Source organism: Haplochromis burtoni, unplaced genomic scaffold (assembly GCF_018398535.1).
Source record: "Haplochromis burtoni strain Fernald_Lab_line unplaced genomic scaffold, NCSU_Asbu1 Contig_76, whole genome shotgun sequence".
In the NCBI taxonomy this organism is placed as follows: domain Eukaryota; kingdom Metazoa; phylum Chordata; class Actinopteri; order Cichliformes; family Cichlidae; genus Haplochromis; species Haplochromis burtoni.
Genome location: NW_024582437.1, coordinates 1,356,432 through 1,383,626, shown reverse-complemented (window position 1 = coordinate 1,383,626; position 27,195 = coordinate 1,356,432). Strand labels below are relative to the sequence as shown.

The 27,195-nt window shown below is 42.6% G+C and overlaps 2 protein-coding genes across 6 annotated transcripts in view; one reads left to right on the top strand and one right to left on the bottom strand.

Moving 5' to 3' along the window:
* Positions 1 to 84: 84 nt before the first annotated feature.
* Positions 85 to 16,690, bottom strand: mms22l (MMS22-like, DNA repair protein). Its single transcript, XM_005924265.3, has 26 exons — positions 16,533 to 16,690; positions 15,664 to 15,861; positions 15,280 to 15,405; positions 14,766 to 14,818; positions 13,942 to 14,029; positions 13,643 to 13,820; positions 13,273 to 13,366; positions 13,042 to 13,172; positions 12,696 to 12,809; positions 12,437 to 12,616; positions 11,993 to 12,049; positions 11,735 to 11,854; positions 11,281 to 11,516; positions 8,981 to 9,197; positions 8,611 to 8,900; positions 5,142 to 5,323; positions 4,735 to 4,885; positions 3,314 to 3,453; positions 3,053 to 3,195; positions 2,718 to 2,874; positions 2,439 to 2,584; positions 2,117 to 2,328; positions 1,695 to 1,861; positions 1,042 to 1,138; positions 696 to 863; positions 85 to 530 (listed from the first exon to the last, which is right to left on the bottom strand). The coding sequence occupies exons 2-26, from the start codon at positions 15,834 to 15,836 to the stop codon at positions 455 to 457; spliced, it is 3,696 nt and encodes a 1,231-aa protein (XP_005924327.1). The 5' UTR covers positions 15,837 to 15,861; positions 16,533 to 16,690; the 3' UTR covers positions 85 to 454.
* A 420-nt stretch (positions 16,691 to 17,110) lies between these two features.
* The window catches only part of LOC102288865 (furin), a 208,697-nt gene continuing 198,612 nt past the window's right edge, over positions 17,111 to 27,195 (top strand). The window contains exons 1-2 of one of the 5 annotated variants that reach the window (XM_014334224.2): positions 17,111 to 17,589; positions 22,327 to 22,502. In XM_014334224.2, coding sequence (XP_014189710.1) covers positions 22,332 to 22,502 — 171 coding nt within the window. In that variant the 5' untranslated portion in view covers positions 17,111 to 17,589; positions 22,327 to 22,331. The other 4 variants (XM_042221864.1, XM_042221861.1, XM_042221862.1 and 1 more) reach the window with 4 other exon arrangements.

Genomic DNA, 27,195 nt, shown 5'->3' with positions numbered 1-27,195 from the left:
CATAATCACAAATAATGTGTGCACACTTCACATTCTTCCCTTCTCTTAGTATCGAACAGAAACAAAAAGGTGGGGATGCTGGCGTGTGGCCACATTCACATTTATTGTCACATTTTTCATTCAGTAACAGTGAATCTCTTGAGATGCAAAGCTGCACTTTTTTCTTTTTTGGACAATATGTACATATCTACAGGCAGGTAATATTAAGCTTTTAATCCATGATAGGAACATGCCCATTTGTATATTTTTTCCCTTCTACAAATCTTTTCTGTGCTTTTTTACAACTGCATTTGAGGTTTTAAGAATATTACAGATTATGCTAAAGATAAATTAAACAGAATTTCTAAGGTATCCTCATTTTTTAAGGGAAATTGACAAAAATGAAAATACTACATGATAAGAAGAGATTCTTGGAGGGGTCTGGAAGAGGTCTCTCTTTACTGGATTTTTTTTGTCACTCGCTTTCCAGACTGGTTATTTCAGCTTGCCCACTTTCCCCAAGGAGACCCAGCAACTTCACATATGCACTCCTGTTACACAAACAAATGTGGCACATTCTGTAAGTCACAGAGCTGCTGAATATTTCTTGTTCTGTATGCAACTGCAGCGCTTATTGTCTAGACAACTTAAAAATAGTTTAAAGTGATGAATGCCGTCTACATGGCTTCCAGGGTGTGATTCATGTGCTTGCTCACCTCAAGGCGATGTTCTTGCCCAGTCCTCTTTTGTGCTCAGTGTTTCTCAGACTGAGAGACAGGTTGGGGATAAGAGCTTGAACCACAGTGGGATCTAAAACAGCCACAGTCTCCAAGATGCAGTATATCTGCCTGTCGTAGACTCCCTCGTTCTCCTCCACAAACGACCTAAGAGCATCGAGATGGTAGGCATAATAAATAAATAAATGAATAAAAATGATGGATAAAAGAGGCTGTAATTTGATGATGATCTATAATTACTGTCTATGAATAATGTGTACACTTCAAATGATCTTACACAGTTGAATATTGCATACAGTATTTATTGCTACAAACATTCAGTTACCGTAAGACTGTGATCATCTGGTCGCATGGTCTCTCTGTAGATGCGGCACCACACCGCTCAACTACAAGCTGTAAGGCATCTGTGCTCGTCTTCCTTACTGCACATCCAAAATAAAAAAATAAAAATCACTTCACAATCACATCAATAGAGACGGGCTGGAAAGTGTTGATTATATAATGCATCAGTCTGAAATGAAGTGAATCCACTTAAATGACACTGTTATATAAAAAATGACTTTAACTTCTACTTCAATCAATCAAAACTGCAGTAAAATGTAGAGTTAACAGAAGATCTGAGTACTGCAAGTCATTACAACAACTCCTAATCTACATAACAAGAGTTTTTGAGTAGAATTTGGCACTTTCTCACACGGGGAACAGCTGCTGGATTACAACTTTATTCGTTTATGCCACTAATGTCGCACTGTCCATATTCCTCTGCTCTGGAACATCATTACATTGCTTGTACTCAGTGAACTGTGATCATATGGAAAGCCAGACGCTCTCTTTTTATACCAACTTCTGGATTGTTAGATCTCATGATTATATAATTTTATACTTAAGCTGCAGACAGAGAAACAGTGAGGTAGTGGAGGACTGCTATATTAAAACTTGGCTTGTAAAACTATTTAAGATTCAGATTGTCAATCTTACCCTGTGGCTCGTTGACCAGCATAATGCAGCGCAGCAGAGAGGGGAGGGGCACGGTGAGTAGGGAGGGGTCTGAGTCACCATTTCGTCTCAGAAGCTCCAACAGGAACATCAGGATGGATGCCAGACGAGGAGGGGGGGCGTGACCTTTGAACTGCAGGAAGTTCTCACTGCAAACACAAGCAGAGGTATTTCTAGTAACTTTAAGTGGCTGTTTATGTAGACACATGGTGAAAAAAGGAAATGATGTACATGAGTCCTTGATAATAAAGGTAAGAGAGCCTTTGGGGCGTTTGGAGTTTTCAGTCATTCCTGAGAGAGTTTTTGATTAAACAGGAATCACATTCAGAAATTAAGTGAACATGAAATTCAGGTCAATGCTGGATCATGACAGGCAAATTCTTTTCATGGTTCTGCAGACCTACCAAAGAACCTCTAGGATGAGTCTCCTCAGGGCAGCTCCACGGCTGGTTGGGTTGGCCTCGCAGGCACCTAGAAGCACCGGGTGGTTGGCAATAATGCCCACAGAAGGCGAGGCAGGAAGGAAATGGTCCAAATATCTGCGAGTTACAGAACGTAGTTGCTGCTTCAGGTAAGCCCCCTGGGACTGAGACACACTAGAGGCCACAGACAGACCCTGGAAGACGATAAATGGAAGGGTCTTTATCAAAATAGCCAGGTTTCTTTCTTTAATGTAACGGCTGTGTGTTTGGACAATGTGTGTCTATATTATACATTTGTCCCTACCTGTATATACAAAGGCAGACTGTCTCTGAGAGCTTTGTCTTGGTGTGTGAGGTTGTGGGGAAGCAGCAGCCCATCCACAATGCGGAACAACAGCTGTTGTGCTTTTGATGTGGCCAGCAGGGGGCTCCAGTGCTTCACAATGCAGCCTGGTCACAGAGAAAAGAGTCTTGTACTCTCATACGCAATTCCAATAATTTCTTGCCCAGTCGTGGACTATATACACAGTATATTCTGTGTGTATTCTGTGATGCGTTTGAAATTGATAAGCTTTGCACCTACCAACAGCCCAGTATGCTAGCTGTATTCCCTCTTGGTTCTTGCTGACGAGAGACGGTTTAATGTGCTTCAGGATGTCACCAATGTAGTCTAGGGCTGTGGTCACCATGGCTGAACGCTCAGACAAAACCTTCAGTCCACTGTACACACTGCCTACAGCCTAACACCATGTGAAACACATAGAAACACACGCTGATGAGGGTTCACAGACGATTTTTAATTTTACTTGGACACAAAGCCGACCTGAGTTCTCTCATAACTAACTTGCTGTAAAATTTCAAAATACACAAAGACAGAATTATTCCCCAGTGTGTTTGTCACCTGTGTGCGTATGTTACCTTGACAAACATCTCCAGGGCTGCAGTCGGCTCTGGCCTGGTTGCTGTGGGATTAAGGTTGGCTCTCTGCAGAAGCCTCTCCACCTCGGAAAGCCTCAGCACAAGCCGGGTCAATTCACACAACTGTTGTTCCACAGCCCGGGCTGACGAATGCAAAAACACAAACACTGGTTATTCAAATGATAACGAAGTTCACATTAATGTAAACACTTCCTTTTTTACTTAAAGAATAGGTTGAAAACTGCTGTTGAGTATTGTTACCTGTTCTGCTGTCAGTGCCATCTGGGTTCTTGTGAAGGTGCTGCTGTAGAACACATCTGACCCAGGCCCTCACTGACAGGCTTTGTGCAGAACCAGACACAGCAACGCCAGGATCTCCACTCAGAGAGGACACCAGCTCACTGCGAAAGAGAAGAGACAGCAAGAACCTGATCACAAGTCTGTTTGGAGATGTGTGGGGCAGGGTGGGTGGGGGGCGAGGCGGTTTCTATTGACTGTACAACTAATGCACATCTTTTCAAATGGTGGAAAGCCTAATTCAATGGAAGCAAATTCTACTTTGCAGCTTGTGCAATCACTTTAAAGCAACCCGCACAAAATAAGAAAGATAAGCTTGTCAGAAAAAAAACTTCTAAAAAGGATCACTTTGGTATCTTGCAGTTGAAGGGTCAGGTACTGGCAGTTGCCCATACAAAACACACCACCTCCTTATTGCATAATAATCTTCCTGCCTCTCTTTCATTAATAAACAGTGCCCAGACAGCTCAGTAGGTAAGGCTGTGGTCTATTAACATTTTGGTTCATGGATATTATTTTAGCTTGTGGCTCGTTTTCTTTCTCCATCTTGCTGGACTGGTGGAGAAGGATGTGCAGCTGATGGCCAGATAATATTCCAGATGTCTGCAATTTTAACTAGGGAACTAATTTCAAACCACAGCAGGCTATTCTGATTGGTGTTTCAGCATCTCTGTCTTTGCTAGACGCATTCCTGTAATATCTAATCTGTCTTTGTTGTAGTGGTTTCAGGCTGTGCAGGTAGAATTTCCATTAAGCACGCCACAAGTGGCCATGTTGAATCTTCCTAATGGTTTAGCCCTCTGTTAACCTTAGCCAAAGGCTCATTGCTGCAGCCAATTCCATTTCATGTTTATGTAGCTTGTTAGAGCCTCTAACAGCTTGTGTTGTAAGCATATGAAGCACATGCACATGTCAGCGCTTATGTGATGGGAGGGACTTGGAGCTGCAGATGGAGGTTTTTTTTTAAACTTTTGGATGTTTTTTTTTTTCCTACTGCAGCTTTAGTATCACTTGGCACCGTCTGAAAAGATGTCTGTGGTTGAAATAATAATCATTCTTCTACTCTTGAGTGTAATTTTGAAGCTTTTACCTTCTGTATAAAGGCATGAATGCATTTTTATTTATTAATAACCATCTTCACTATACAAGGACACCCTGTGCTTCATTTATTAATTAGAGACGGTGTAATGTACCTGCAGAAGTTATGGAAAACGTTTTTTTTTAAGTGCGTTACACAATGATGAAGCTTGATAACTAACAGGAAAAGAGGAGAACATCATTCTCATCGGACTCACCTGATGTAAAAGCATCAGGTGAGTCAAATGAAAATGTTTTGGGACAGAGAAGACTGGGGGGTGGGATTGGATTCAAAGGTCAAAGCTTACCTGTTTTGAAGAAGATGGGAAAGATAGCGAGTTACCAAGAGTGGGTGAACCATGTCATCCCACCCAAAGTATTGCATGATGGACTGAACTGAATTTGGTTGAAGGTCCTGGGGTGCCGAAGTGGGTAGATCAAAGGCGAGCAGGGTGAAACCTGAGGAAAATGAAAATAGTTCAGTGTTGTCTCAGTTAGTTGGATGATGATACGTATAGCGCTCAAAGTCATTAATGTCTTCTCTTTACTATGATCTTTAAATTTTTGTGTCCTTTCCAGTTCTACCTTTTCACTCGTAAAGCCATATTTTCCCCTCAAATTTCTTTCATTTAAAATAGCTACATCAGTTTTCTTTTGTATGAGGATGCCCAGAAATCTTGCTCTCCCACCTTTCCTTCCACTGGGTCTTACTGACCTGCAGCTGCATCTGCAAGCTGTGCTGGAGGTGTCTGAGAAAGACGTAGGCTGTGCAGAAAGGGGAAGAAGTGAGCCCAGAGAGCAGCTGCTACCGCTAGGTGGCGCTCTTTCACCACACTGGTGGTAGCAGGAACCCAGGACAGGGTGGGAGCTGACTGGTCACTGCGCTGATGGACTCGTCTGGAAGGACACAGACACACAGAAAGCGAGAACAGATAAACAAATCTATCCAATGCAAAATCCAAACTCAGTGCTCCCTCTTGTGTACAACCCCCCCCCCTCCCCCCTCCCCTACTTTCTCAAATCCTTTTGCTCCACAGTTCCTCTCTTTCACTCCTCCTTCATATGTTTTCCCTCTCTTCTCTCCTGGGGGATTACTGGGTGCAGTGGTGCGCTGCAGTGTGGAGCAAAGCGGGGTGGAGGTAGGTGTGAGGAAGGAGAGGAGGATATTATAGGCATAGAGTGGAGCCTAATACTGATCCCCTGTACACAGACTATACTTTGGCTCTTCTGGCTCATCCCTGGCCCTGGCCCCAGCCGCTACGGCAGCCCCACAGTGGCTGGCATTAGCCCAGATAAGCAGCTGAAGGAGCTGTAATCTCATTTAGACGGGAGATGATCCTTCTGTCCCCCTCATTCACCCGGATGAGGGTGTAGGGAAGCGGGGGCTAAGATGAGGTGGGGAAGAAGCAAAAGATAGAGGAACTAGCAGCCCCCTTCTATCCTATCCTTAACCACACACTCTACTCTGTTACTATATTACATACACACACGCACACACTCACACACACCTCAATGGTGCCTTCCCTTCCAGCAAGGTTGCATCTAATCCAGAGAGAGCTGAGACAATCGATTAGAGTCTGAATTCATTAGCCTCGTTACTACTGCGGAATAGGCCTTTCACACCCATCAACCCTCATTGTACAAGACATCGTCAGAGACCCCACTTAATCCTCCTCACATGTACACACAAACACATACACACACCGTTACATACCACTAGGGACCAAAGTAACCCTTCCCCCAGCTGCCTTCACTGTAAAGACATAAAAAAAAAAGTAGCATCCTAACAATGCCAGGCAGACAAATACATCAGACGCACACATGGGCATACATGGAATTAACTCCACGTCCCCTGTTTCCTTACTTTGTCCTCACATTTGTATCTAATGTAAAGGTGTTTTTTTCCTTTATAAGAAGACACTTGACAGTAGTTGTCCTTGACTATCGGAGGGGGGGAGGAATCAAAATCCGCTAAAAGGTCTTAATGCTCACAAAGGAAAAAGCTTCACAGGAAGGCTTGTATTTTATCAAGCCAAGGAGATGGGGATTAATTGTTTGTGCCAAAAACAGATCCAACAGACTGTGCCAATGCCAGCTCACCTCATCAACCAGCGTCACCCCCATCCTCCTACAGCGGAGGGTCATGGGAAGAAATAAAATTGAGGAATTATGCCTGTTACTGGCTTCTTGCCTCAGCACCATGACGATGGCTATCAAGAGTGAATGTTCGGACCCTACGCCGCCTCAACCATTGGCAGAATAATTCTCATAATGTGTGCAGATTCCACATGGCTCTTAATAGACATAATGATGCACACACTAAATTTGCCAGGCTACATAATTGCCCATTAATTGTGTCACAGAAAAGGCATTAATCACAAAGAGATACCGAAAATTGCCAGGCCGAAGAATTATATTTAATTTGGCGGCACGAATTGGAAAGAGAGAGAGCACGGTATTTTAATTTTTTTTTTTATTTGGTTAAATGGGTCATGGTGGTCCAGGCCATAACACAGAGGGCCTCTGAGAGTTCTCTTCTTCTCCTCTCACTCCTTGGCCATTAATGTGCAAATGTGTGCCCTTCAACCCCAAGATCTGAGATGGGAAGTCTGGGAATTAGCAAAGCTAACGAGATACTGTGTTACAAGGGGCTGGCACTGAAATAAGAAACGAGTACACCTCGGTTAGTGTTTCACTTTGGGGGTGTGGACAGTTGTGTAGGTTTGTGTGTGCTGAGAGGATGGTAGTGCACACTGGAGAATTAAAGCAATCATACACCTACATGAAACAGCAAGAGGGCTCGGTAACACTTAATTTTACAATGCCCTTTTTCTGAGGTTTCAGATCATTTATTAACCTTTTCAAAGTAGCGTAAGCATAAAGACGTAGTAACACTCTGAGTGCTACAAAACTCCAGAAACAATATATATCTAGGGGTATATTGAAAAATCAGATATATACTCAACAAAGCTGCGTATCAAACCTCATTACTTTGACATAAAATGGACAGCACATTGTGTGCACTGAATACATTTGCTAATAAATGTTCACTTAGTTTTCACCTTTAGTGATGGAGCCACAGGAAACCATCACCAAAACTCTGTAGGATTTTTTTCAAAACAAACCTCACTAGCCTGGTTTCCAGGAGCTGCAAGCAGCAACTTTTTTGATAAAATAGTCTGGATGCTACCAATTGAGAACTCTAACAACTAAGTGGAGCACATACAAAGGTAAAGCAACCAAAGAGAAACCATTTCACCTAGCAGCTGGTGAAGGCCACAACAAAGCTCAAAGATAAGTTAATTTTGAGTTTATAATGGCCACATGGTCATAAATTCAAAATAGGCATTTTTTCCCAATATATAGTTGTTGTCAAAGACTTTAATGCCTTTGCACAGCATACTGGTGTAACTTAGGAGCATGAAACACTTAAAATTAATTCATCCATGCAATTATAAGAAGCCGCTTTAATTGTTGTTCAGAGCTATTACAAACATAATAGGTTGCAAACAAACTGACTCTTCTAAATAACACCAGATTAGCGTGTAAAATATACACGTCTTTCCTCACTGTCTGATATCTGTCCACTGTGGCCTCTGTTCCATCTCTACCTCCCATAAACAGAGTGCGTTTCAGATGTGGCTCTCTGACCTTCAGCTGGGGTTGTTCATGTAACGAACACCCCTGTCCTACAGCTGAACTCATTCTGGTGCCCTACTGACCACTGTCTCTCAACACACCCACAGCATTGCTGCCGTCCTCATAAAGACAGGAGGGTCCAAAGAGGGTCCCCTGGGCCCGTAATTCTAATCAGGGCTACTGCAGCACCTGGTTAGGGTGACCCGGAGCCACTGGTCCTCCTGAGACTAACTGGGGCCTCAGTGCTACACAGGCTTTTTACAGACACCCATTCCTGCTGACAGCACAATCCTCTTATTGTCAGTATGAGAAGTGAGTGGACTCTGGGATGGGATGGGGAGAGCAGAAGAGATCACTCTCTTCTTCCGTAGAGACTTATCAGATTTTAATAAAAGCTTAGCTTGGCCTTTGCCAGAAAACATTTGTCTGGATGTGTCTACTATCTGTGAGGGAGTAGCTATCAGTGAATGATGAAAGAATGAGGGAAACTGAGGAGAAGTAAGAGATACCTGGGAGCTGGTGAATATTTACACCTGCTCTCTCACCTGAGCTGCGCAAGGACGATCTGCAGAAAACCCAGGGCAGAATTCAGCTCGGACTGGCGGCAGGCAGGCAGCAACCAATTGAACCCGTCACCGAGTAGCTTTTCCTCTGATAGGCTGAGAGTGGTGCTGGTCTCAAACACCTCGGCCACACCCTCCAGGTAGGACCCAAGTGGCCCCCATAGGGCAAGCCTGCGTGAGACCTCTGTGGTTTTGTTGTAGAACTCTTTGGCTGTCTCGTTAAAGGAGGAAGCCAGCAGGCTAGCCTGAGCTCCAACATCCAGACCCCGCTCCTGGAGCAAACACACGATGGTCCGTCAGTTTTGTTATTTTTAATTAAAATCTTTTTTTATGTTATGGTAAACAAATATACCTGGAATAGCAACACCATCGACAGCTGCCCTCTCCAGATTAGTGTGCGGTGTCCAAGAGGACAGTTAGAGGGCAGAAAGCCAAGCAGCTCACAAGCTCTGCTGGCCACATCCTCCAGGTCTGCCTGCCGGGCCACTACCAGAAACAGCAGCAGAAAGTTCATGAGACCTGCTTCTGACAGCTCCTGCATCTTCTTTGGGGAGAACTTAGAGTAAATCCTGGACACACAGAGACCAAAGTAAGAAAGAAAGAGGAAGGACAAAGGTTTTCAGGTATGCCACAAGAGATGGACAGCATCATGTCACACAAGACAAAGAAACAAATGGTTGCATTGTTTATTTTTAGATTATTATCCTATTTCACTTTTTTCTTTACTTCCACTATCCAACTCATTAGAAATGATTTGTTCTTCTGAAACCCCCTGACTTTAAACGCTGACTAACTGAACTTTCCACCCCTGTAGTGCACCCCACCACCTGCCTCCATCACCTTCTCAGCTCCAGGGGGAGAGGCTGGGCTCCCCAGCCTATGTGGGTGAGAGAGAAAGGAAAAAGCAAGAGAGTGAGTAAGAATAGAGAACCACCCAGCACGCTGTTAGATCCTGCGGGCACTGTGGAGAAATGCCTTTAAAGATCATGTTAAATGTCAGAGACACTCAGACACACAGCAGTAGGCGCTCAGTCCCTCTCTCTACAGCCAAACCAATTTACTGCAACAACAGAGAGAGATCAATAAAACCACACACACATGCGCACACACACACAGAGCTTGCTCGCCTGGCAGGAAAACACAGAAGGCTGGAGCCCCCTAGCCCTCCCCATCCTAAAATACAGATGCAGCCCACACAGGTGAGTAGAGCTGCTGTTTCGGTCAAAACACAAACAGCGCACATCCCAAGACAAACTCAGTGTAAGAAGTATGACTGGTATAAAAGGAGTGGAGAAAAATGAGACGGAAACTGGGAAAGACCAGGTTAACACCACAACCAGCTTAGTTACACCCACAGAGAACTATAAAAGGAAAAGGTGGTGAAGCATACAGTCAGAGTGAGCAGGGAGGGAGATTTAAATAGATGAATGGCTAGTATGTAACAGGGATATAAGCTGCACACTGGGAGATAGCAGAGGGGATTTTCTGTGTTCTCCCAACCTGTTCTCCCAAACCTCTCTGTTTGTTTATTCTGGACAGCTTTTTTTTTCTGGAGGCAAGCAGATGCTCCTAACTCCCAGCATTGGAGAGCAACATGCTTGCAGTCGATCCCATTAATGTGGTCGTCGCGGGTGTCCCGCAGAGCCTAGCCAGGAGTGGGAACGCTGCCGAAGCGTTGTGGAGATACAGTCGGCACGCCTCGCGCCTCCTTAGGAGGAGGAGGTAGTGGTGATAGTTTTGGTGGAGGGAGATGGAGGGAGGTGAAGGGGATGGGGGGTGGGGATCTGGACCTGTCCCAGCCCAGCCTGGCTGTCGCCAGACTGCCTACCACCCACATCCCCTTGCTCCCCCACCACCCAAGCTCCCCTCTCTCCGTGTTGGAAACCAACACAGCTTCGTTAAGGCGAATTAACCGCCACGCTCGTTAGCTAATTAGCCCCCATGTCTGCAGTGCTACAGAGCACATTCCAGACAGAGGGAAGTCATTAGGCGGATTTATCTACGGCTGCCTCCCTCTGGCACCCAGCCGGCCTGGGATATAGGATGGACCAGTACATGGTTCTGATGCATCCATCAGCTTCTTGTCCTTTGTCTATTTTTTTTTCTTTATTTCCTATTCAAACACGCACTGTATTCTTCTCTTCAACGGCCTCACACACTGAAACCATGTCACTGCTCTAGGGAGCAGGTGCACAGCCTGTGTGTTTGTGTGTGCATCAGTAGGAGGCTTCTTGGGTCTGGCCTCTGCTGGAGAGCAGGTGGTTGACTCCTGAGACACCTGCTCCACTGGTGGGCCTGAGTAAATATCAAAGACGCACCGGGAGACTGCGATACACCTGGCACGTACACAAACAAGACTCAAATGCATGACAGTTTGCAAACACACATGTTGTGTGTGTATTTATGCAAGCGAGTGCTTACACATAGGCAAATCCAAACACCATTTAAACACATCACACATTTAAAGATCAAGTGGGAAGGGGAAATCTATATAGCCTATCCCTGATTAGTAATCACTGCTGAAAGCCTCCAAATCAAAATCCCACAATATAGAGTATATAGTGTTATGGTTGTCAAACCTACTTTTCAAGGTGGAAGAAAATGTGAAGGATCGAGAGCTACAAAGCTTCTCAGCCTTCTCTCCATCCTTACCTCCCTTTGATCTGTCTCTGCGGGACTCCTCCAGCCCGATCCTGTGTAAGGCACAGGGCCAGCACTCGAAGAAAGATGTGGAAGGAGTTGGCAGAGCGATAGAGCTGGGTGTATCCAGGAGAGCGAAGGGGAGGCAGGGAGCAGCAGCTCCGGGCCTGCTCCAACAGAGCTAAAGGTGTCTTGCATAAAGTGCCCAGGGCAGAAATCCCCAGCCAGGGCACGGTAAATGAGGCACTCTGAAGAGGAGTGACAGAGCATAATATATAACTGTAGAGCCCTTGTTAACCAGGGTGCAGCATGACATGCTTAGAATTAGAAGTATGGTGTGAATAAAGGAGCAACAAATAAGACATTTCAAAAATTGATGGTTAGACACAAAAGTAAGTTACTTGTAGTAAATTGGTCAGCAAATCAAATGTATACACTTCATGAGAAGCCACAGATGTTATTTTACCAAATTCTTGCTGTAGTAATCCCAGAGGGTGGACACAGCACTGGTGCTCGGTTCCCACATCAGACAAAGACTGAGGCAGGAGTGGACATGCATCCTGAACTGCTCCTCTGCTAGACCTCCCTGTTATCACACACACACACACACACACACACACACACACACACACACACACACACACACACACACACACACCATTTAAAAACACTATGATTTTAAAGGGTTCAAAAACTGAATATCGCAACTAGAAACTGCGCTTACCTTACAAGTTAATTTGAGCAACTCATCCACGAAGGTCCAGTTATCCCCCAGGTTTTTCTGCAGATGAAGATAAATTAATGAGAGACACTTAAAAACAACAACTCACAGTATTCTATATTCATCATAATAGTCTTCAAGAATCAATGTATTGAAAGTGTAGTCTGCCTCTCTGCTCTTTAATGCAGTCTCATGGTTGTGCCGTAAACAACACCAATTTAGTGCAAGGTTCATTTGGTCATTTTGTTGAGACAATGCCCACGAAATGAGGGAATTAGGTTAAGTACAAACACAATATATTGTTGTTAAAACCTTGTTGTTAAAAGGGTTAGTGTTTAAGATGAAACAAATTGCAGTTTTATATGTCAGAAAAATCTTACATAGAAACACTTTTCTGTTCATTTGGAACATCTTTAGGTATCATTATTGCAATTATTAGTTTCTTACCTCATTCTGGACCAGCATGCCGCTCCGACTATACTGGCCTAGCATTGATAAATGAGTGACCAGCCACCATGTGAATCCTAGAGGGTCCTTACAGTGTGTGGGGAGGCCACTGAACTGCTCAGCAGCAGGTTTTCCTAAAACCAGAGGCCTCAACAACGAGTTGATGTAGCTCCAGAAAGACTAAAGGGAGCACACATTAGTTAAATACTGTCAGAATCAAAGTTTACTGTGTGACAGAACATGCGTGTATGTGTGTTACCTGTGTGTGCAACTCTTTATTCCTGTGTTCCAGAAGGTACATGAGCAGGACCCACAACTCTTTGGTGCAGGTGCAAAGGTAATGATGGCTGCTCAGCGCCTCTGTAGGCCTCACCTACAAATAAAAAGGATCAATTAAACACAGTGAGTTGCCAACTAAAGCTTTATTCTACACTAAAATGTTTTTTGTTGCACATTGCGATGCCTTCTGTGTGCAGCTTCGATCCAGTTTTTGCTAACCAACTACAAAATGTGGCAATTATATGAGAAACACTTAGAATTTCAGCTTAAAAACATAACTCTGAAATACCACTGCTGCATCTAGTGAGATGAAATGAACCACCCACCTTGCTGTATTTGCCCATGGCCAGTCCAGTAAGGTCACACAGCAGACTGCACAGGTGTTCGTCAAACAGGCTGCTATCAGTCAGGTTCTCTCCCGTCAGGTCCACAAACTTGTGGGCGTACACCACCTGGCCTGAAGACAGAATGAGTAAAATTACAAAGAGCCTGTTTCCATCATAATTCAATAGCTCTTTAGTTATTTCCTAGGTGAGAATTCTGCTGCAAACACAAACCCTGCATCTTGTGACCAAGTAGGTGAAGGATCTCCAAAACTGACCAATGGATGTCTAGATGAAGGTGTAGCAAATGCCAGGAGGGAGGTAAAATCTGTAAAAGGAACACAGATTTCTCATTTCAATGTGAAAAGAAGAAAAATCAGCTGCGTGATAAAACTGTAGTCATAAAACCTAATGCTCAGTTGATAATATATAGCCTTTGTACTCTGGTATGCCAGCCCCACATTGTCTGCATCTGTTTTAAATGCTGTCTTTGGTTTTTTTTTCCCTTCGGTTTTTAAGCTCCCTAACACCTTTGTAATCAATGCCTTACATTAAATCTCTACTCAAGTTAGATCTAAACAAACCAACTAGCGTTTGGCCGTACCTTTCCGTGATTCTGTATAGCAAAGGCACTTTGAACATTAGCAGGCAGGTCTTTGAGTCGTCCTACGAGGAGAGTGATCCCAAAAAGTTCCTCCAAAAGAGCAGAGGGGAACTGAGCCTCCAGCTCTTCGTAAGGGTGTGGCTGAGCTGCATCCAGGGACCTGGAAGGCTGGAGATATCTGAACATATGCAACAGGGGTATCCAATCAAACATTCAAATAAACAAAAACTCCATGACACCATAATATATTAACATGTTTTTATTAGTTCCAGTGTGACATGAAAATGTGTTAAAATTACCTGTGTAGAAAGACTTTGACATACTGAAGAAATGTAACACATTCTTGCCGGAGTTCTTCTGCTTTATAGTGGAGATTTCCAGATTGACCTAAAACATCAAAAGGGTGCTGTAGGTAGTACTCATAATATGTCTACGGTATCAGAGATCAGATCACTCTGAAAATGACTATTGTACAGCTCATATATACATATCAAATACATTCAAATTGTTCATAAAAATATATATATAGAAAACAACTCTCTGGAAATTATGGGATTTAATTTGCAGAATAAATATTTTTATTTATTATGGACATTTCATTCTTTAACCCTCTCAAGGCAGGCGTTGCCGATTTGCAACAGTTAAAAACTAACAACCTGATTACCCCACATACATATTTTATGAGTTGTTGTTTTTTTACTCAGAAGTACCACTGCAGGACTTGGTTGTGCATTAGCAACAAAAAGTTTAATTTGAGCCTGAGAGGGTTAACATATTTGAAGCCCTCGGTAATTCCTACACTTACTTCACTTGATTTAACTAGTTTTTATCACTCTCCTACAAGCTGATAAGCTGATCACACCATTTTCTGTCCTCACATAATATGCCTTAACTAGGATTAAAAATCTGATCCAAGTTCCAAAGGGGTTGACAGAACCTGCATAAAAATGTTTCAAATCTTTTTTCTGATAATTATATAAACAAGCAATGCACATAAACAACCTGTATATCCAACTAATACACAAACTATGCCTATGTAAGCAAACAGTGGCTTACTGTGCGAACAAAATACTGACAATAAACTAAAAGACTGTTAGTTGGACTAATGATTACACAGACTTACCAAAGTCATTTGAGTTGGACTTAACTAAAGTCTCCAACTTGTAAATCCGTTGTCTGAAACATAACACAGAACAGAAGAGACCCTGTAAATGGATATGAAGGATGTCTTTTTCAATAATGTATCAGGAATATATATGAAATATTTTAAAGAATGATTTCATGACCACACTTTTGCTGCCGTGGAAAAGAATTAAGTGGTAGAAACAACAAATTTTAACTCTTTCCTTTATAAAGATGATATCTGATGACTTCCCATAACAACATGTTTTGTTGCTTCATTACATATCAGTAAAGGTTTTCACAATGATTAGAATAGTATCAGGGTTTTTCCAAAGGTAGCTGCATAGGCAAAGACCACCCTCACTAACTCTCGATACACACCCAGTCATTTCTATAAGGAGGCGTCAAACAACCGCTCAGTTCAGAAGAGAGCTCCTAGGTTAATTCTAATAGGCTTTCAAAGGGTAAAGAGTTAAAGCAGACTGAAATAACATATGCTTTACATCATGCCTTACCTGAAGAGGCCAAACAGTAGTTTTGTAGATTCCACCAGTGCTGTCTCTGTCACCCAGGAGAAGCCAAAGATGTCCACTGTGTCCGTCTCATATTCTGCAGGGGCTGGGTCAAGACGCAAGAGTAGCCTGGAGTGGATGCAATGACTGCAGTGAGATTTTAAAGCTTTTCTCCTAGTGGAACTTTAGCAGCTACAACATCACAGGGGAGGTAAATGGAATTACATTTGAGGTGTTATAAGTAAAAAAAAAAAGACCTCTGAATAAATTACACAGAAAAATGACCGATTTTATAAAAGACTGTTCTTACTGACAGCATTTCTCAGGCACAAAATAGTGCCAGACAATTTTGTACGATTACAGTCAGCTGGCAGAAGGTAATTATACCGTTTCAAGGAGCCTCTAACAACATATCCCTCTGTGGAAAGTACTCCAGCGGGATCATCTTTTACATCAGAGCAGCAGAAACACGGTGGTTGAACTGGAGCCAGGTCACATAGACTGTCTCCTGCAAATGGGGAAACTGGCGGGGTGAGGGACTGGCTGAAGTCATCTGACATGGTGTCAGTGCAGAATCAATTTGACCTGAAATGACCAAAAAAAAAATAAAGGAATCACAGCGCAAAATACTGAGAGAATGCTTTTTTGTCAGTGGTTTGCAAAACTGTGTTCATATGTAAATATTCAACAAGTTATTCACAATTACACTGGGATGATGTATAATTTATTACCACATACAATTTAAACAAAAGGGTTTCACAGCAATATTTTAGCATTTTACTTTGTAAGTACAAATGTACCTTACAGTACATTTGTACTTACATACAAGTACTGGTACTCAACGCAGAGCATACAAAACTACATCTAATTTTGCAGAGTTGTGCACAATTAGATGTAGTTTTAAAGGAAACATGAGCAGAAAGCAGGGAAAAAATATCTTTGGAGCAACATAAATGAATTTATTGAATGTATAAGTGACGGGCATGTATGTTATTGCATATAGCTAGCCAACGAACAAGTACTTCACAATGGATCCAACATGAGAGTATAAAACATTTCATAGAAGTTACGAAGTGCAAATTTAACACTTAACGTATCTACATTATACGCTTTATGCATGATAATGCTAGCGTTAACTTTCTAGCATACGTTGTGCCGACACGACAGCACAGTTAAGTCAAACAAAACTATTTTTAACAGGCAAACTAAAGACAGAAAAGCCTCCAAAAACAACTGTTAATGAAATATGAACTAACCTGTTAGTTCGGCTTCTTGTATATTTAGTAGTTTGTGAATTTTACTTCCCAGTATTCATCGCTGTTTGTGTTTTCAGCCGGTCCCGCGCGCTCACACTACGCAGGCGCACACTCGCTCCACGCCCGATGATTGGTCCGAAGTTTCCTACTGGGAGGAACCTAATCCTTTGACAGACACACAACAAGAGGTCTCACTGCTAAGCGCTTCCTCTGTCGCAATGTCTCTCCGGGCAGCTTTTAAGATATTTAGAATTGTAGTTGTTTTATAGTCGGTTCAGCAGCTGTATTTATCGTGAGTTGTATTAAAGAGCAACCTGAACTTCCTCTGTATACCACTAACAGCGCTGAGCTCTCTCATTAAACAAATAAAATAATTACATTCAGTTTCTTCTCGGTCTTTGTTAAGACATACACGCTAACTTGAAATTAAGTTTACATAACAGATGTTAAATACAGACTCGGGAAAACAATACTATGTGGATATATGAAAAAATATTTAGAGCATTATCGTCATAGCATGTATGTGCGTACACAGTTGCTCACAAAAAAGCACTGAACCAAAGCACCTGTTCCGTGCCGTGACTTTTCCCCGGGATTTGTCAAGTCACTTGTCCCCCTCGGTCCCACTGTCGGGGTTCCGCCCAAATGAATACAAAATAATGGACCGTATGAAAAAGAATTTAAAGCAGGCTAAACCTAATTTCCATATGCAGATCTGTCTCTCTCAACAGTCCCTCTCGCCATCACACCATTTCTTGCATTCTAATGCATTCTCACATCTTTACAAAATCCCCCCTTCCGCCACACGCCGTGGATGTGCTCGTTTTGCCGACTTACAAAATCGTTATTTCTGCACGTTTGACTTGTTCTGTGAGAAGGTGCTCTGTAGATGCGGTGTTTTGCATGCTCTAATTTGCATCTTTTATTACGAGGAGTAAAAAAAAAAAATGGACGCGTCGGAATTTTTCTTTTTTCTCCACGATGCATCGACCTGCCGTTCTGCTTTCAACAGGAGGCAGTCCGTCTGTCTAAGGGCTCTGTCGCCTGGATGGGAAAGGTAAAAGCTTTCTTTTCTTCCCCCCAGTTCCTACTCTACAAACCCGTTCTATCCTTTCACAGCTCCGTGTTGCATGGAGGGAGTGAGAGTTGAACCCCCACTCCCTCCTCCCGTCTTTCTCAGATGTAGCCTCGTTTCCAGGCTTTGATGCACTGGACCAGTTTGGGTGGGTTTTTTTTATTCAGTTTTTTGTGTTTTTGCTGTATCTGTGTGTGTGTGTGCGTGTGTGTGTGTGTGTGGGGGGGCACTAAAATTCAAGACCCGAGGCTAACAATGTGAGAACCTTAAACTATACTCACATCAGTTCTCTGGATGCATTTATTAATCCACATCATCCTCAGTTAATAGCAGCGAACTCTGAAAAGGATTTGGTGCTTGTAATGGATGCAGTGGGACATTATTATGTTAAGGTGATAACCTGGTGTTGTAATTACCTGCATCCTTTTGAGGCTTCCAGATAGACTTAATGAACTGTGTGTAAAGGAGAGAACACTGTTGCCAACATATGGATAACTACAGGCAGACTGCTACAGAAGCAACTGGAAGCAACATCTGCTGAAAATGTTCCACACTGTAAAACGAAATAATGGCCATAGCCATGCAGCACTACAGGTGTCCCCCATTTATGTCTGACTAGCCCCCATGCATGATGTAGCTGGGTGGAGCTATGCTGATAATAGGTGTTTGTTTGTTTTTTTCCATTAGTCAACGTTTTTAATATAAGGAGGAAAAGTAAAAACCTGTCATTAATATTATTGATTGTTTAGTTCCGTTTGCGACTCCTTTCATAAAAAGGTGAACAGAATGCAATAATTTCCAATTTGCCCAAAACTATATTTCATTTTTTAAATGCACAAAAGGTATATTAAACATTTAAATGTTGAAATCTATGGTAATTTTCATGGTTCCAAAAAAAGTTGCAAAAGAGTTTGGACAAGGCCATGTGCTCCATTAACTGCTCTTTGTTTGGGAACTAAGGAGACCAACTGCTGTAGTTTTCATTTAACCATCCATCCATTTAACCACTTTTTCAAGTTCAGGGTCACAATGAACCTGGAGTATATCCTGACTGTGCATGCTGGACAGGTTGCCAGTCCATCACAAAATCAGAGTAGCCCCCTTTGTAGTTGTACAAGTAAAATATTTTTCCATCCTTGCTTGATACATGATTTTAAGCACTCAAATGTTTTGGACTTCCTCTGCAGGATTTTTAATTTCATAGGAAACCAGTTATTTTCACCTGGACTCCTTTACTACCAATCTCCGTACAGAATGCTGTCTGGTTATGTCTTGAAAAACAAAGAAGAGGTAGGAGAAAAACGCTTCAACCATGTTATGAGTGTTGACTCTGCATATTTTTTTGACACTTGCAACTTCCTTTTGGCAAGATAAGTGTTTGAAATGGGGAAACCAACAGCCAGCTGATCAGAGCAGAGTCTGGAAGAGACTAAATAAGTACATGAATAACTAGACAGATGTTTTGGAAATATGTTTATATTTTGAATGTCTGAAATAATATTGGATATATTGGAAAACTGTTTTTTTTTGTTTTGTTTTTGTTTTTGTATCCCACCAAATATTGGTATAGGCATCAGTCTGCAAAATCGGCGTCGGTCTTCAAAATCCTGTATCGGTAGGGCTTTAGTTTGTTTTTAATGTCCAGAGTTCAACAGTTTCTTTGACCTTGTATATAGAAATTCTTTGATAGTGCTCTTATTTTCCAAACTATGTTGAGAAACATTATCATTAAATTGTTGAAGTATCTGCCTCCACAGTATTTGTTTGTCAGTGATAAAAATGGAGCACCCGTCCACAAACGCACTACAAGGTCAGAAGTTACGGTCAGCTGTAGTTCAGCTGCTGCAGGGGTTTAAGTCTTTCTCAAGGACTCCTTATATTACAGCCTGGCATTTGCTAAACACTGGAAAATTGCTAGCCTGCCTCTCTCCACGGACAACAAAATCTGTCCAATATGACTTGTAAAGCTTTACAAGTCTGCTTTATCCATATGAACGTAAGATTCTGGAGTATTTTCAGGGCAATGTACAAAAAGAGGAAAAATATTTAACAACATTTGCATATGTGTTGCCATTTTGCTGATGGCTCGAGATGGGGTTGATTATTGTGGCTCAGTTTTTATTGCGTTTGTTCTCTTGACTCATGACAGAAAGAACATTATTCTACTGTAAAGCCATTGTAAAATTGAGACATTGCCCCCCCCCTCCCTCGCTCTCTACCAACATGTCCCCTGGGCAATATTACTATGGTAATATACTAATGTTAAACACTCTAAGTAGACATGGTGTTTAAGTCTGACCTTAAAACGGCCATCTAAAAAGTTTGGTTGGAGCGATAATGTGGACATTGTGAAATAATATTATCCTGTGACCAGTAGTTTGACCTCGGAAAATCATGAACAGTTTTACCATTAACGCCTTCTCTTTAAGGAGGGTAGTCAGAGGACTGTAATGACTTTGCATAATGAGTTACACTTTTTTCCCCTCATTGGGTCTGCTTTCTAAAAGATCTCTGTATTGTACAGGAGAGAGTGCTAGTCTCTTTTATCTCTAGAAAAAAAAAAACCTTGTGGCTACAGTTTGATCAATTAAACTCCTGAAAGGACCCCCCTCCTCCCTTTCTTTCCACTGCCTGAGAGGAATATAAAGTTATCAGTCTTCCCAAGCGATATGAGGACGGAAATAAGTAGTTTGTCTATAAAAATGTCCAGGTACTTTATCAGCGTCCCAGTAGGCCCCGAGGCCCTGACACTGTTCAATGTGGCTCCCCTGTACTCCAGTCTCACATGCACCCTCTTTCTTCCCTCCTCCCTCTCCCCCTGTCTACTTTGTCTCTGCCCAGGGCTGGTTACTCGTTGGGTGGGGTGTTCGCTCCCGGCCCCGCACCTCAGTGGGATTGACTGGGGCTCGAGCCCCAAGTGAGGTTATCGATTTCAATCAGTGGCTCAGGAGATAGGAGCTGAATGATGCTGCTGACTTTAAACAGTGGTCAGCTGCATTGTTTGTTGTTTGGGGTAGGGGCGAAAAACGCTGCAGGAGGAGGCACTTTGACGAGGAGTCAGATAAACACACAAACAGAATCACTCATAGACGGAGATGTCTTAATCTTCTGGTTCAGAGTTTTGCTGCATCTTAGCGGGTGCATTTCTCAAAGTAAAGAGGCTGAAAGAATTGACGAAGAAGTAGAAAGATTTTTTTCAACCACAGATGCTGCACATTAACACTATTAGATACCGGCACTGCAAGTGATAACATTGGATTATTGTTTTTGCGCATAAAACAAATCATTGTTAAGAATTCCCATCACGATTCTCAAGAAGGGATTTAAAAGAACCGCTTGTTTTGTTCATCAGGCTTCTAAAAAGTCCGATATATTTTGTTCTATGTCTTGCGTGCACTATTTTTAAGTATTGTTTGCATAACGCGTGGCTTAAAATGATTCCTCCTTACTCAACTAGTCGCTTGTATAATAGGAGCAGCTGTATTTAGAAGCAACCTTTTAGAGTTTAGGAGCTGTTTGCACGGGCAGCAGACATGAGCGCTGGAAACAGCACTTTGCCTGATTGCGTTTCTAATTGCATTTAATGTAAGCTAATGTATAAAACTGAAAAATGGCCAACTTGGCAGATCAACAGTAAATGTTGATTGTGTAATGTGGTGAAAGGACAGGGAGTTTAAGCAATTAATATTCTTCAACGCGGCATTCGTCCAGCAGTACATCGGCTGTTTTACTCTTTCAGTAGATGCTGTTCAAGAGCAACGTGGCAACTTTTTTTTTGTTCCATCATTGTTCACAGGAAAAGTATGAGCATAAAGACAGACTGATAAAGTTCCTGTTTTGCTTAAAGAGGGAAGTTAGTTCACGCAATGAGGGCACTGCAGTGTTTTCTGCTCTCAGAAGCATTTGCATCAAGGCCAGGAGATTAAACGTGTGGGTTGGGAACTGGAGAGAGTGTGTTGTCTCGCTTGGGGCCCCCGATGCCAGAGTTCTAGCTTTCATCGCACAGGGTGAAAGATAACTCCTGGACGTTTCACTCTGTGTGGCTACAGGTGGGTGGTTCACATGCTGTAGGTGGCAGCCTCGGTGGAATTCACGCAGAAGTACAGAGGAGGTGGCTGTGGGCAAATTGTTTCACAATTGCCAATGTTCAATACTCTGTACTGAGATGCAGAATCCTAAACTGTGTCAACTCATTTGTGTAGTTAGATGGTATATGAAGTGTTATGATAATATGTAAAAAAAAAAAAAAGAAAAGAAAAGAAAAAAGTAGGTGTTTGGGTTTGTTTTGTTGCATGTATATAATTGCGGATTTTAGATATTACAAAGATCCAGTGAAGAGCACGGGTATGCGAAATAACCTTAGGTGGCATTTTGAAAGAGAAAAATGATGCCTGACATTAAAGGGCGGAAACAACTTTTTGATCAAATAATTAGTGGGCTTGCCAAAAATGTACTCTGTCATTTGTGCTTTCAAAATGACACCAAAACCGATACACAAATACAATCTGATTATTTTGTAGGTTTGACTGTTTGACATTGAAGACTTCAGGCAAGGTGTCTGCTTAAAACATTATGTAATGTAGCACTCTGGGCTGATCCCTACACAGTGCACTAAAACATGCATAATTTCCAAGAGTTTCTATTTTTTATTTATTCATTTTTTTTGGGGGGGGAAAAAAGAAAATATGGATCTAATTCTCACAGATATTCTCGTTAAAGGCTCCATGTTCACTGCGTTTGTGCTGGTGCTGGGCTGCCTGCTGCAGAGGAACCTAGTGACCACAGAGGGGCACCGTGGGACCAACTGCCTCATCTTCTATGCAGTGCAAATGGACGGAGGCACCAGAGCTGCCAAAGCTCTGGCTGAGCAGCATGGACTGGAGTTCGTACAACGGGTCAGTGCATGTTTAAAATCTCTTTGTTACTCCAACCTCAGGGCCTGCAATTTACATTTTTAAAATCTGGATTCTAAGATTTCTTTTATTTTGTTTTATTTAAGAGCTGCCAACGAGCTGACTTCTATTTCCTATTTGAGGGATATCTGACTTTCATCAAATTATAGCAGCATTTGTGAATATTTCATATCTGATCAAAGATGCTTGGAGTGGGCTGGCCACACAGTGTAACACACACACACACACGTATAAAAAGACACATCTATGCTCCCAAACAGGCACACACGCCTCTCTTTCCCCTGAAACCCCCACTTCCCTACTCAGTATGTGAATAGGCTCAGTGTGTAAGTCTTTAGAAATTATTGGGTCTTTAACCATTTTCACAAGTTTTAATCTGTTACGCTACAATCTTTCTGATTAAGACACATCTGTGCTTTAAAGGTTACTTTAGTTATTGAGTCTCAGACTGTGTCAGCTCCATCAAAAAGTTCCCAGCTATACTGAAATACAAAATGAAATAAATAAATATAAAAAAAAACAAGGGCTCGGAGCTGGTCTCGGTTAGGTGCAGTACAGAGGTTTTGCCTTTTTTGTTTGGAGCGAGTTCAAAGAGGGGGTTCAAGGGTGTAAGAGATTTCGAAATGAACCTCGTCTGATTCTCTTCACTGTGAATGTTTCATGAAAGATTCTCAGCGGAGAGAAATTTAAAAGGTAAGAACTTTTATGAATCGACTCCCATTCCTGCTGTGCGCTGTTATATTCAGGATTTTAAAAGGGATTTTGTTTAACTTGTGCTTTTCAAATGTAAAGTCTGACTAATCCAAAAAAAATGTTATAAACACATAGTTGAAGTGGTTCACTGTAAAAATCTTAATATATTATATATTACATGCATTTAACAGCATATTGACAGTTTCATTGTAAATAATGAAAAAAATACTGAAATTGTGAATTTTTAGATCTAGAATATTTACAACTGTTACTGTTCGATATATAATTATAGAAATCAGACCAAAATATTAGTCTTACTTAAGACTCCATTTTTCTTATTTTTTGAGATTTGAAGTTATTGATAAGGGATAAGGGTAGGGTGTGTGTGTGTGCGCATTTTGGCATTATTGATAGCAGTCAGTTGGAGTGTCCGCTGGCCTGGTGTGAGGCTGTTTGCAGCACTGGCTCCAGGGAACATGGACGCGAGCTCATTTCAACCTTGGCCCTGCTGCCTCTGCTGCTGCCGCCTGGATCATGAATAAAACATCTCTTTGACCTTTATCAGGAGTGTATTGGACAGTCCACCCCCGTCTCTGTCTTTCTCTCTGCCTGTCTCTCTCTCTCCCTCTCTCATTGTCCCTCATGTATACCCACAAACACCTCTTGTTTTTTCCTGCATTGTTTTCTCCTCTTTTAGACACTAATGATGCACTAATTTTTTAATCTATTTACACAAACTTATTGTATTTGTGCATATGCACAGTTCAGTGAGGAAAAAAAACAAAACATATTTTCTATATGTGTTGTTGAGTTCAGCACCCATAGTCTGGTCATTCAAATTAAGGGGTGCTGGAGCTTTGATGCCCTGGTGTAAGCCTACAGTGGCAGTCTGTTGTCAAGGATTTACACTAATTGTGTGTTTCTGTGTTAATAAGTCGTCCATCCCAGCAACACCAAAACCCAGACAAGAGCCTTCTACAACCCCCACTTTCCCCATCCCCTCAGGTCCAATCTGCTGACTGGCTTCTTTTACCTGTCTGTCGCCAGAGGCTGATGCTAAATGTCACTGACACTAAATCGCCTTTGTTAAGTCAAACCTATTTTAATTGTGTCACCAGTGATTTGCGCATTCTGTGCTGCAAATAAAGTGTATCAAGAAGAAGCAGGGGCTTCACATTTTCCTGTGAGATATATATATATACATGTTATTTAATTTTTTTGAAAACACTGACGTGGAATAAAAAGTGTGACAAGCCCAGTGCCAGCTTGGGAGGATTGTGATGTCTGCTGGCATTCCAGCAGTAATACTGCATGAGTGGAATGGGAATCAAATGTCTCCATGCTGGCACTCAACATATTGTTTGTCCCTTTGATTTAGTGTACAGCATCCAGGAAAATGTCATCGCATGTCTCCATTGTGCAGACTTGACATATCCATTTTGCAACTGTAAAATACAAAGAAAAACAAAAGCAAAATACCCGAGATGATGTCTTTATGCCACACGGACAGATTTACCATCATCCATTGCAGTTGCTTTTTGCAGGTGTCCCTCTTTTTTTCTTTTTAGCAGACATACCTAAGCATTTCCTGTCACTTTTTGCGATTCTTAAGCGTGTCTAAGTGATAGAGTCGATCCATTCACATTTATATAATGCCTTACGCATTTGCTCATTTGGGAGGCTTTAAAGATGGGCTATAGTTTGTCAACAATGCTTGAAATTAAATGGCAAATCAGCTCATTCCCAATTAGATGAGATGCAGTGAAATGTAGCAAAATATAATAAACGACGCGCATTCAGAGACTCCTGTCACACAATGGTGAGTCTTTTCGCTCCAACCAAGGCGGCGGTGGTGTAACCCACTCATTACAAAGCAGAGAGAAAGAGCTGCTCTGTGTAGACAGGTAATGGCAGCCATCACAGGTGCAGAGTTACACACACACACACACACACACACACACACACACACACACACACACACACACACACACACACACACACACACAGGCACAGAAAAAAAGAGACCCTGATCACGATCTAAAATAGATGATTTTCTGTTTCGCTTTATGTCGACACAAAACAGCGTCGCAGCGACTTGATATTACACGCTGATAAAGCTCGCAGGCTTACTCACAATGCAGCCAACCCAGTCTTCATGATACTGCATTGTTTACAGGTATTATTTCTTGCTTACTTAAGAGTTTGCAAATCCGATTAAAGCCAGATTAGCTCTATGTTTTGCATTGCTTTTATTTTAGCTGAGATCACTGCTTCGACAATTAAGTGCCTGTCCCATGTTAATGTGGTGTGTCTGTGTGTGTGTGTGTGTGTGTGTGTGTGTGTGTGTGTGTGTGTGTGTGTGTGTGTGAGAAAGGGTTTTGTCTTGAACTCTGACTTCAGGAAGTCCCCGGTCTCCAACCAATGGTAAAAGGCCTCCCAGATTCCCCTTCTCTCCAGTGAGGTGGAATACTGCCGGCAGATTACCATATCATTACCATATCATTAGCATAACATTACCGCTGCACAGCTTGGCTCGCTGTCTTCGGACGTGCTATCAGCTCATCGAGAGATTCAATCCCCCAATCCGCTCCCTGCTTCCACCCTCCCCTCCTCTCTCCTCTCCCCCTGTACACAGAGGTGTGTTTTCCATCTGAGTAAAGCAGATGTAATTGAGGTAGAGCACTGGATTTACCGGCTAAATGAAATCACACAAACGCTCGCGATCAGCCGGGGCCGCTGTCGTACACATTCAGAGAGCTCCCTCTCCGACACCTCGCAGTGCTGCACCCAATTCAGAATTTTCTAATATCCTCTCAGAAATAGCCTCAGTCAGATGCTAAGCTATGTCAAGCCTTACTCTGTGATTACTCTAGGCTGTTTATTGACAGGTGTGTGTGTGTTGTGTTGCCTGGACTTTGGTGTGTGTGTGTGTGTGTGTGTGTGTGTGTGTGTGTGTGTGGTGTGTGTGTGTGTGGTGTTGGGCCAAAAGGAAAAAAAAAAAAAAAAAGGCAGACCTGCCACCATCTTCTACCTCGCCCCTTCCTCTCCCTTTTCTGTACCGTAGGGCACTCGGGGGCACCGAAAGGGACACCAATCCTCTAATGGTTGTGAGCAAGGGCCCATTCCATTAGTCAGGGGGCCCGGAGTTCATCGCTGCTCCTCAGCGTGAGGAGGGTGGAGGAAGCGAAATGGAAGCAGGTGTTGGCCGGGGGCAACACAGAGGGCAACTCAGCACCAGCTGCATGCTGGGAAACGCAGCCCCCCACCACTCATCTCCACTCCTTCTCCGCCTATTTCTATTTCCTCATCCAAGTACAGCGCGCACACCTTGTTCATACAGAGCACACACACACACACACACACACTGACTTCCTATCACCCGCTTTTGTCCCCCAATTTCATTCATTCCAGTAAGCTTTTCTCCATTTTCCTTATCTCTCTCTTTCTCTCTCTCAGCCTCACACACTCATTCACTCTCGCCTATCTCCATCTCTTTCATTTTCTCTCTCTCTCATCCTCTCTCTCTCTCCCCTTGCTTACCACCCAGCCCCTCCCCTCGCTCCATCTTCACACATACCTCACTCTGATTTGTAAATGGAGAGAGGACTTATATGAGGAATATGTGGAGAAGATGTGCTTTCCATCCCAGCTGGGAAACTCTGGAGGGAGACGAGCGCAGAGAAGAAGAAAAAGAAGCAGAAGAAGAAGAAGAAGTTGAAGAAGGAGGGGGCTGAAATTATGTTACCACCTCCTCGCTTGCTCTCTCTCTCTCTCTCTCTCTCTCTCTGTGTCTGTCGCTCTCTCTCTGTGGGCTTAGATGATGTATGGCTGCAAAGGCCACATGTTGGCCGTGTGATGGATTAAAGCACTTTGTAGGAAAATTACTAAGAGCGCCTCGGCACATCCGAGTCTAGCCCTTAATAAAACTCTCTTCAATATTGAAATGGAGAGAGAGAGAGGGAAATACAGAGAGATAAAGAAG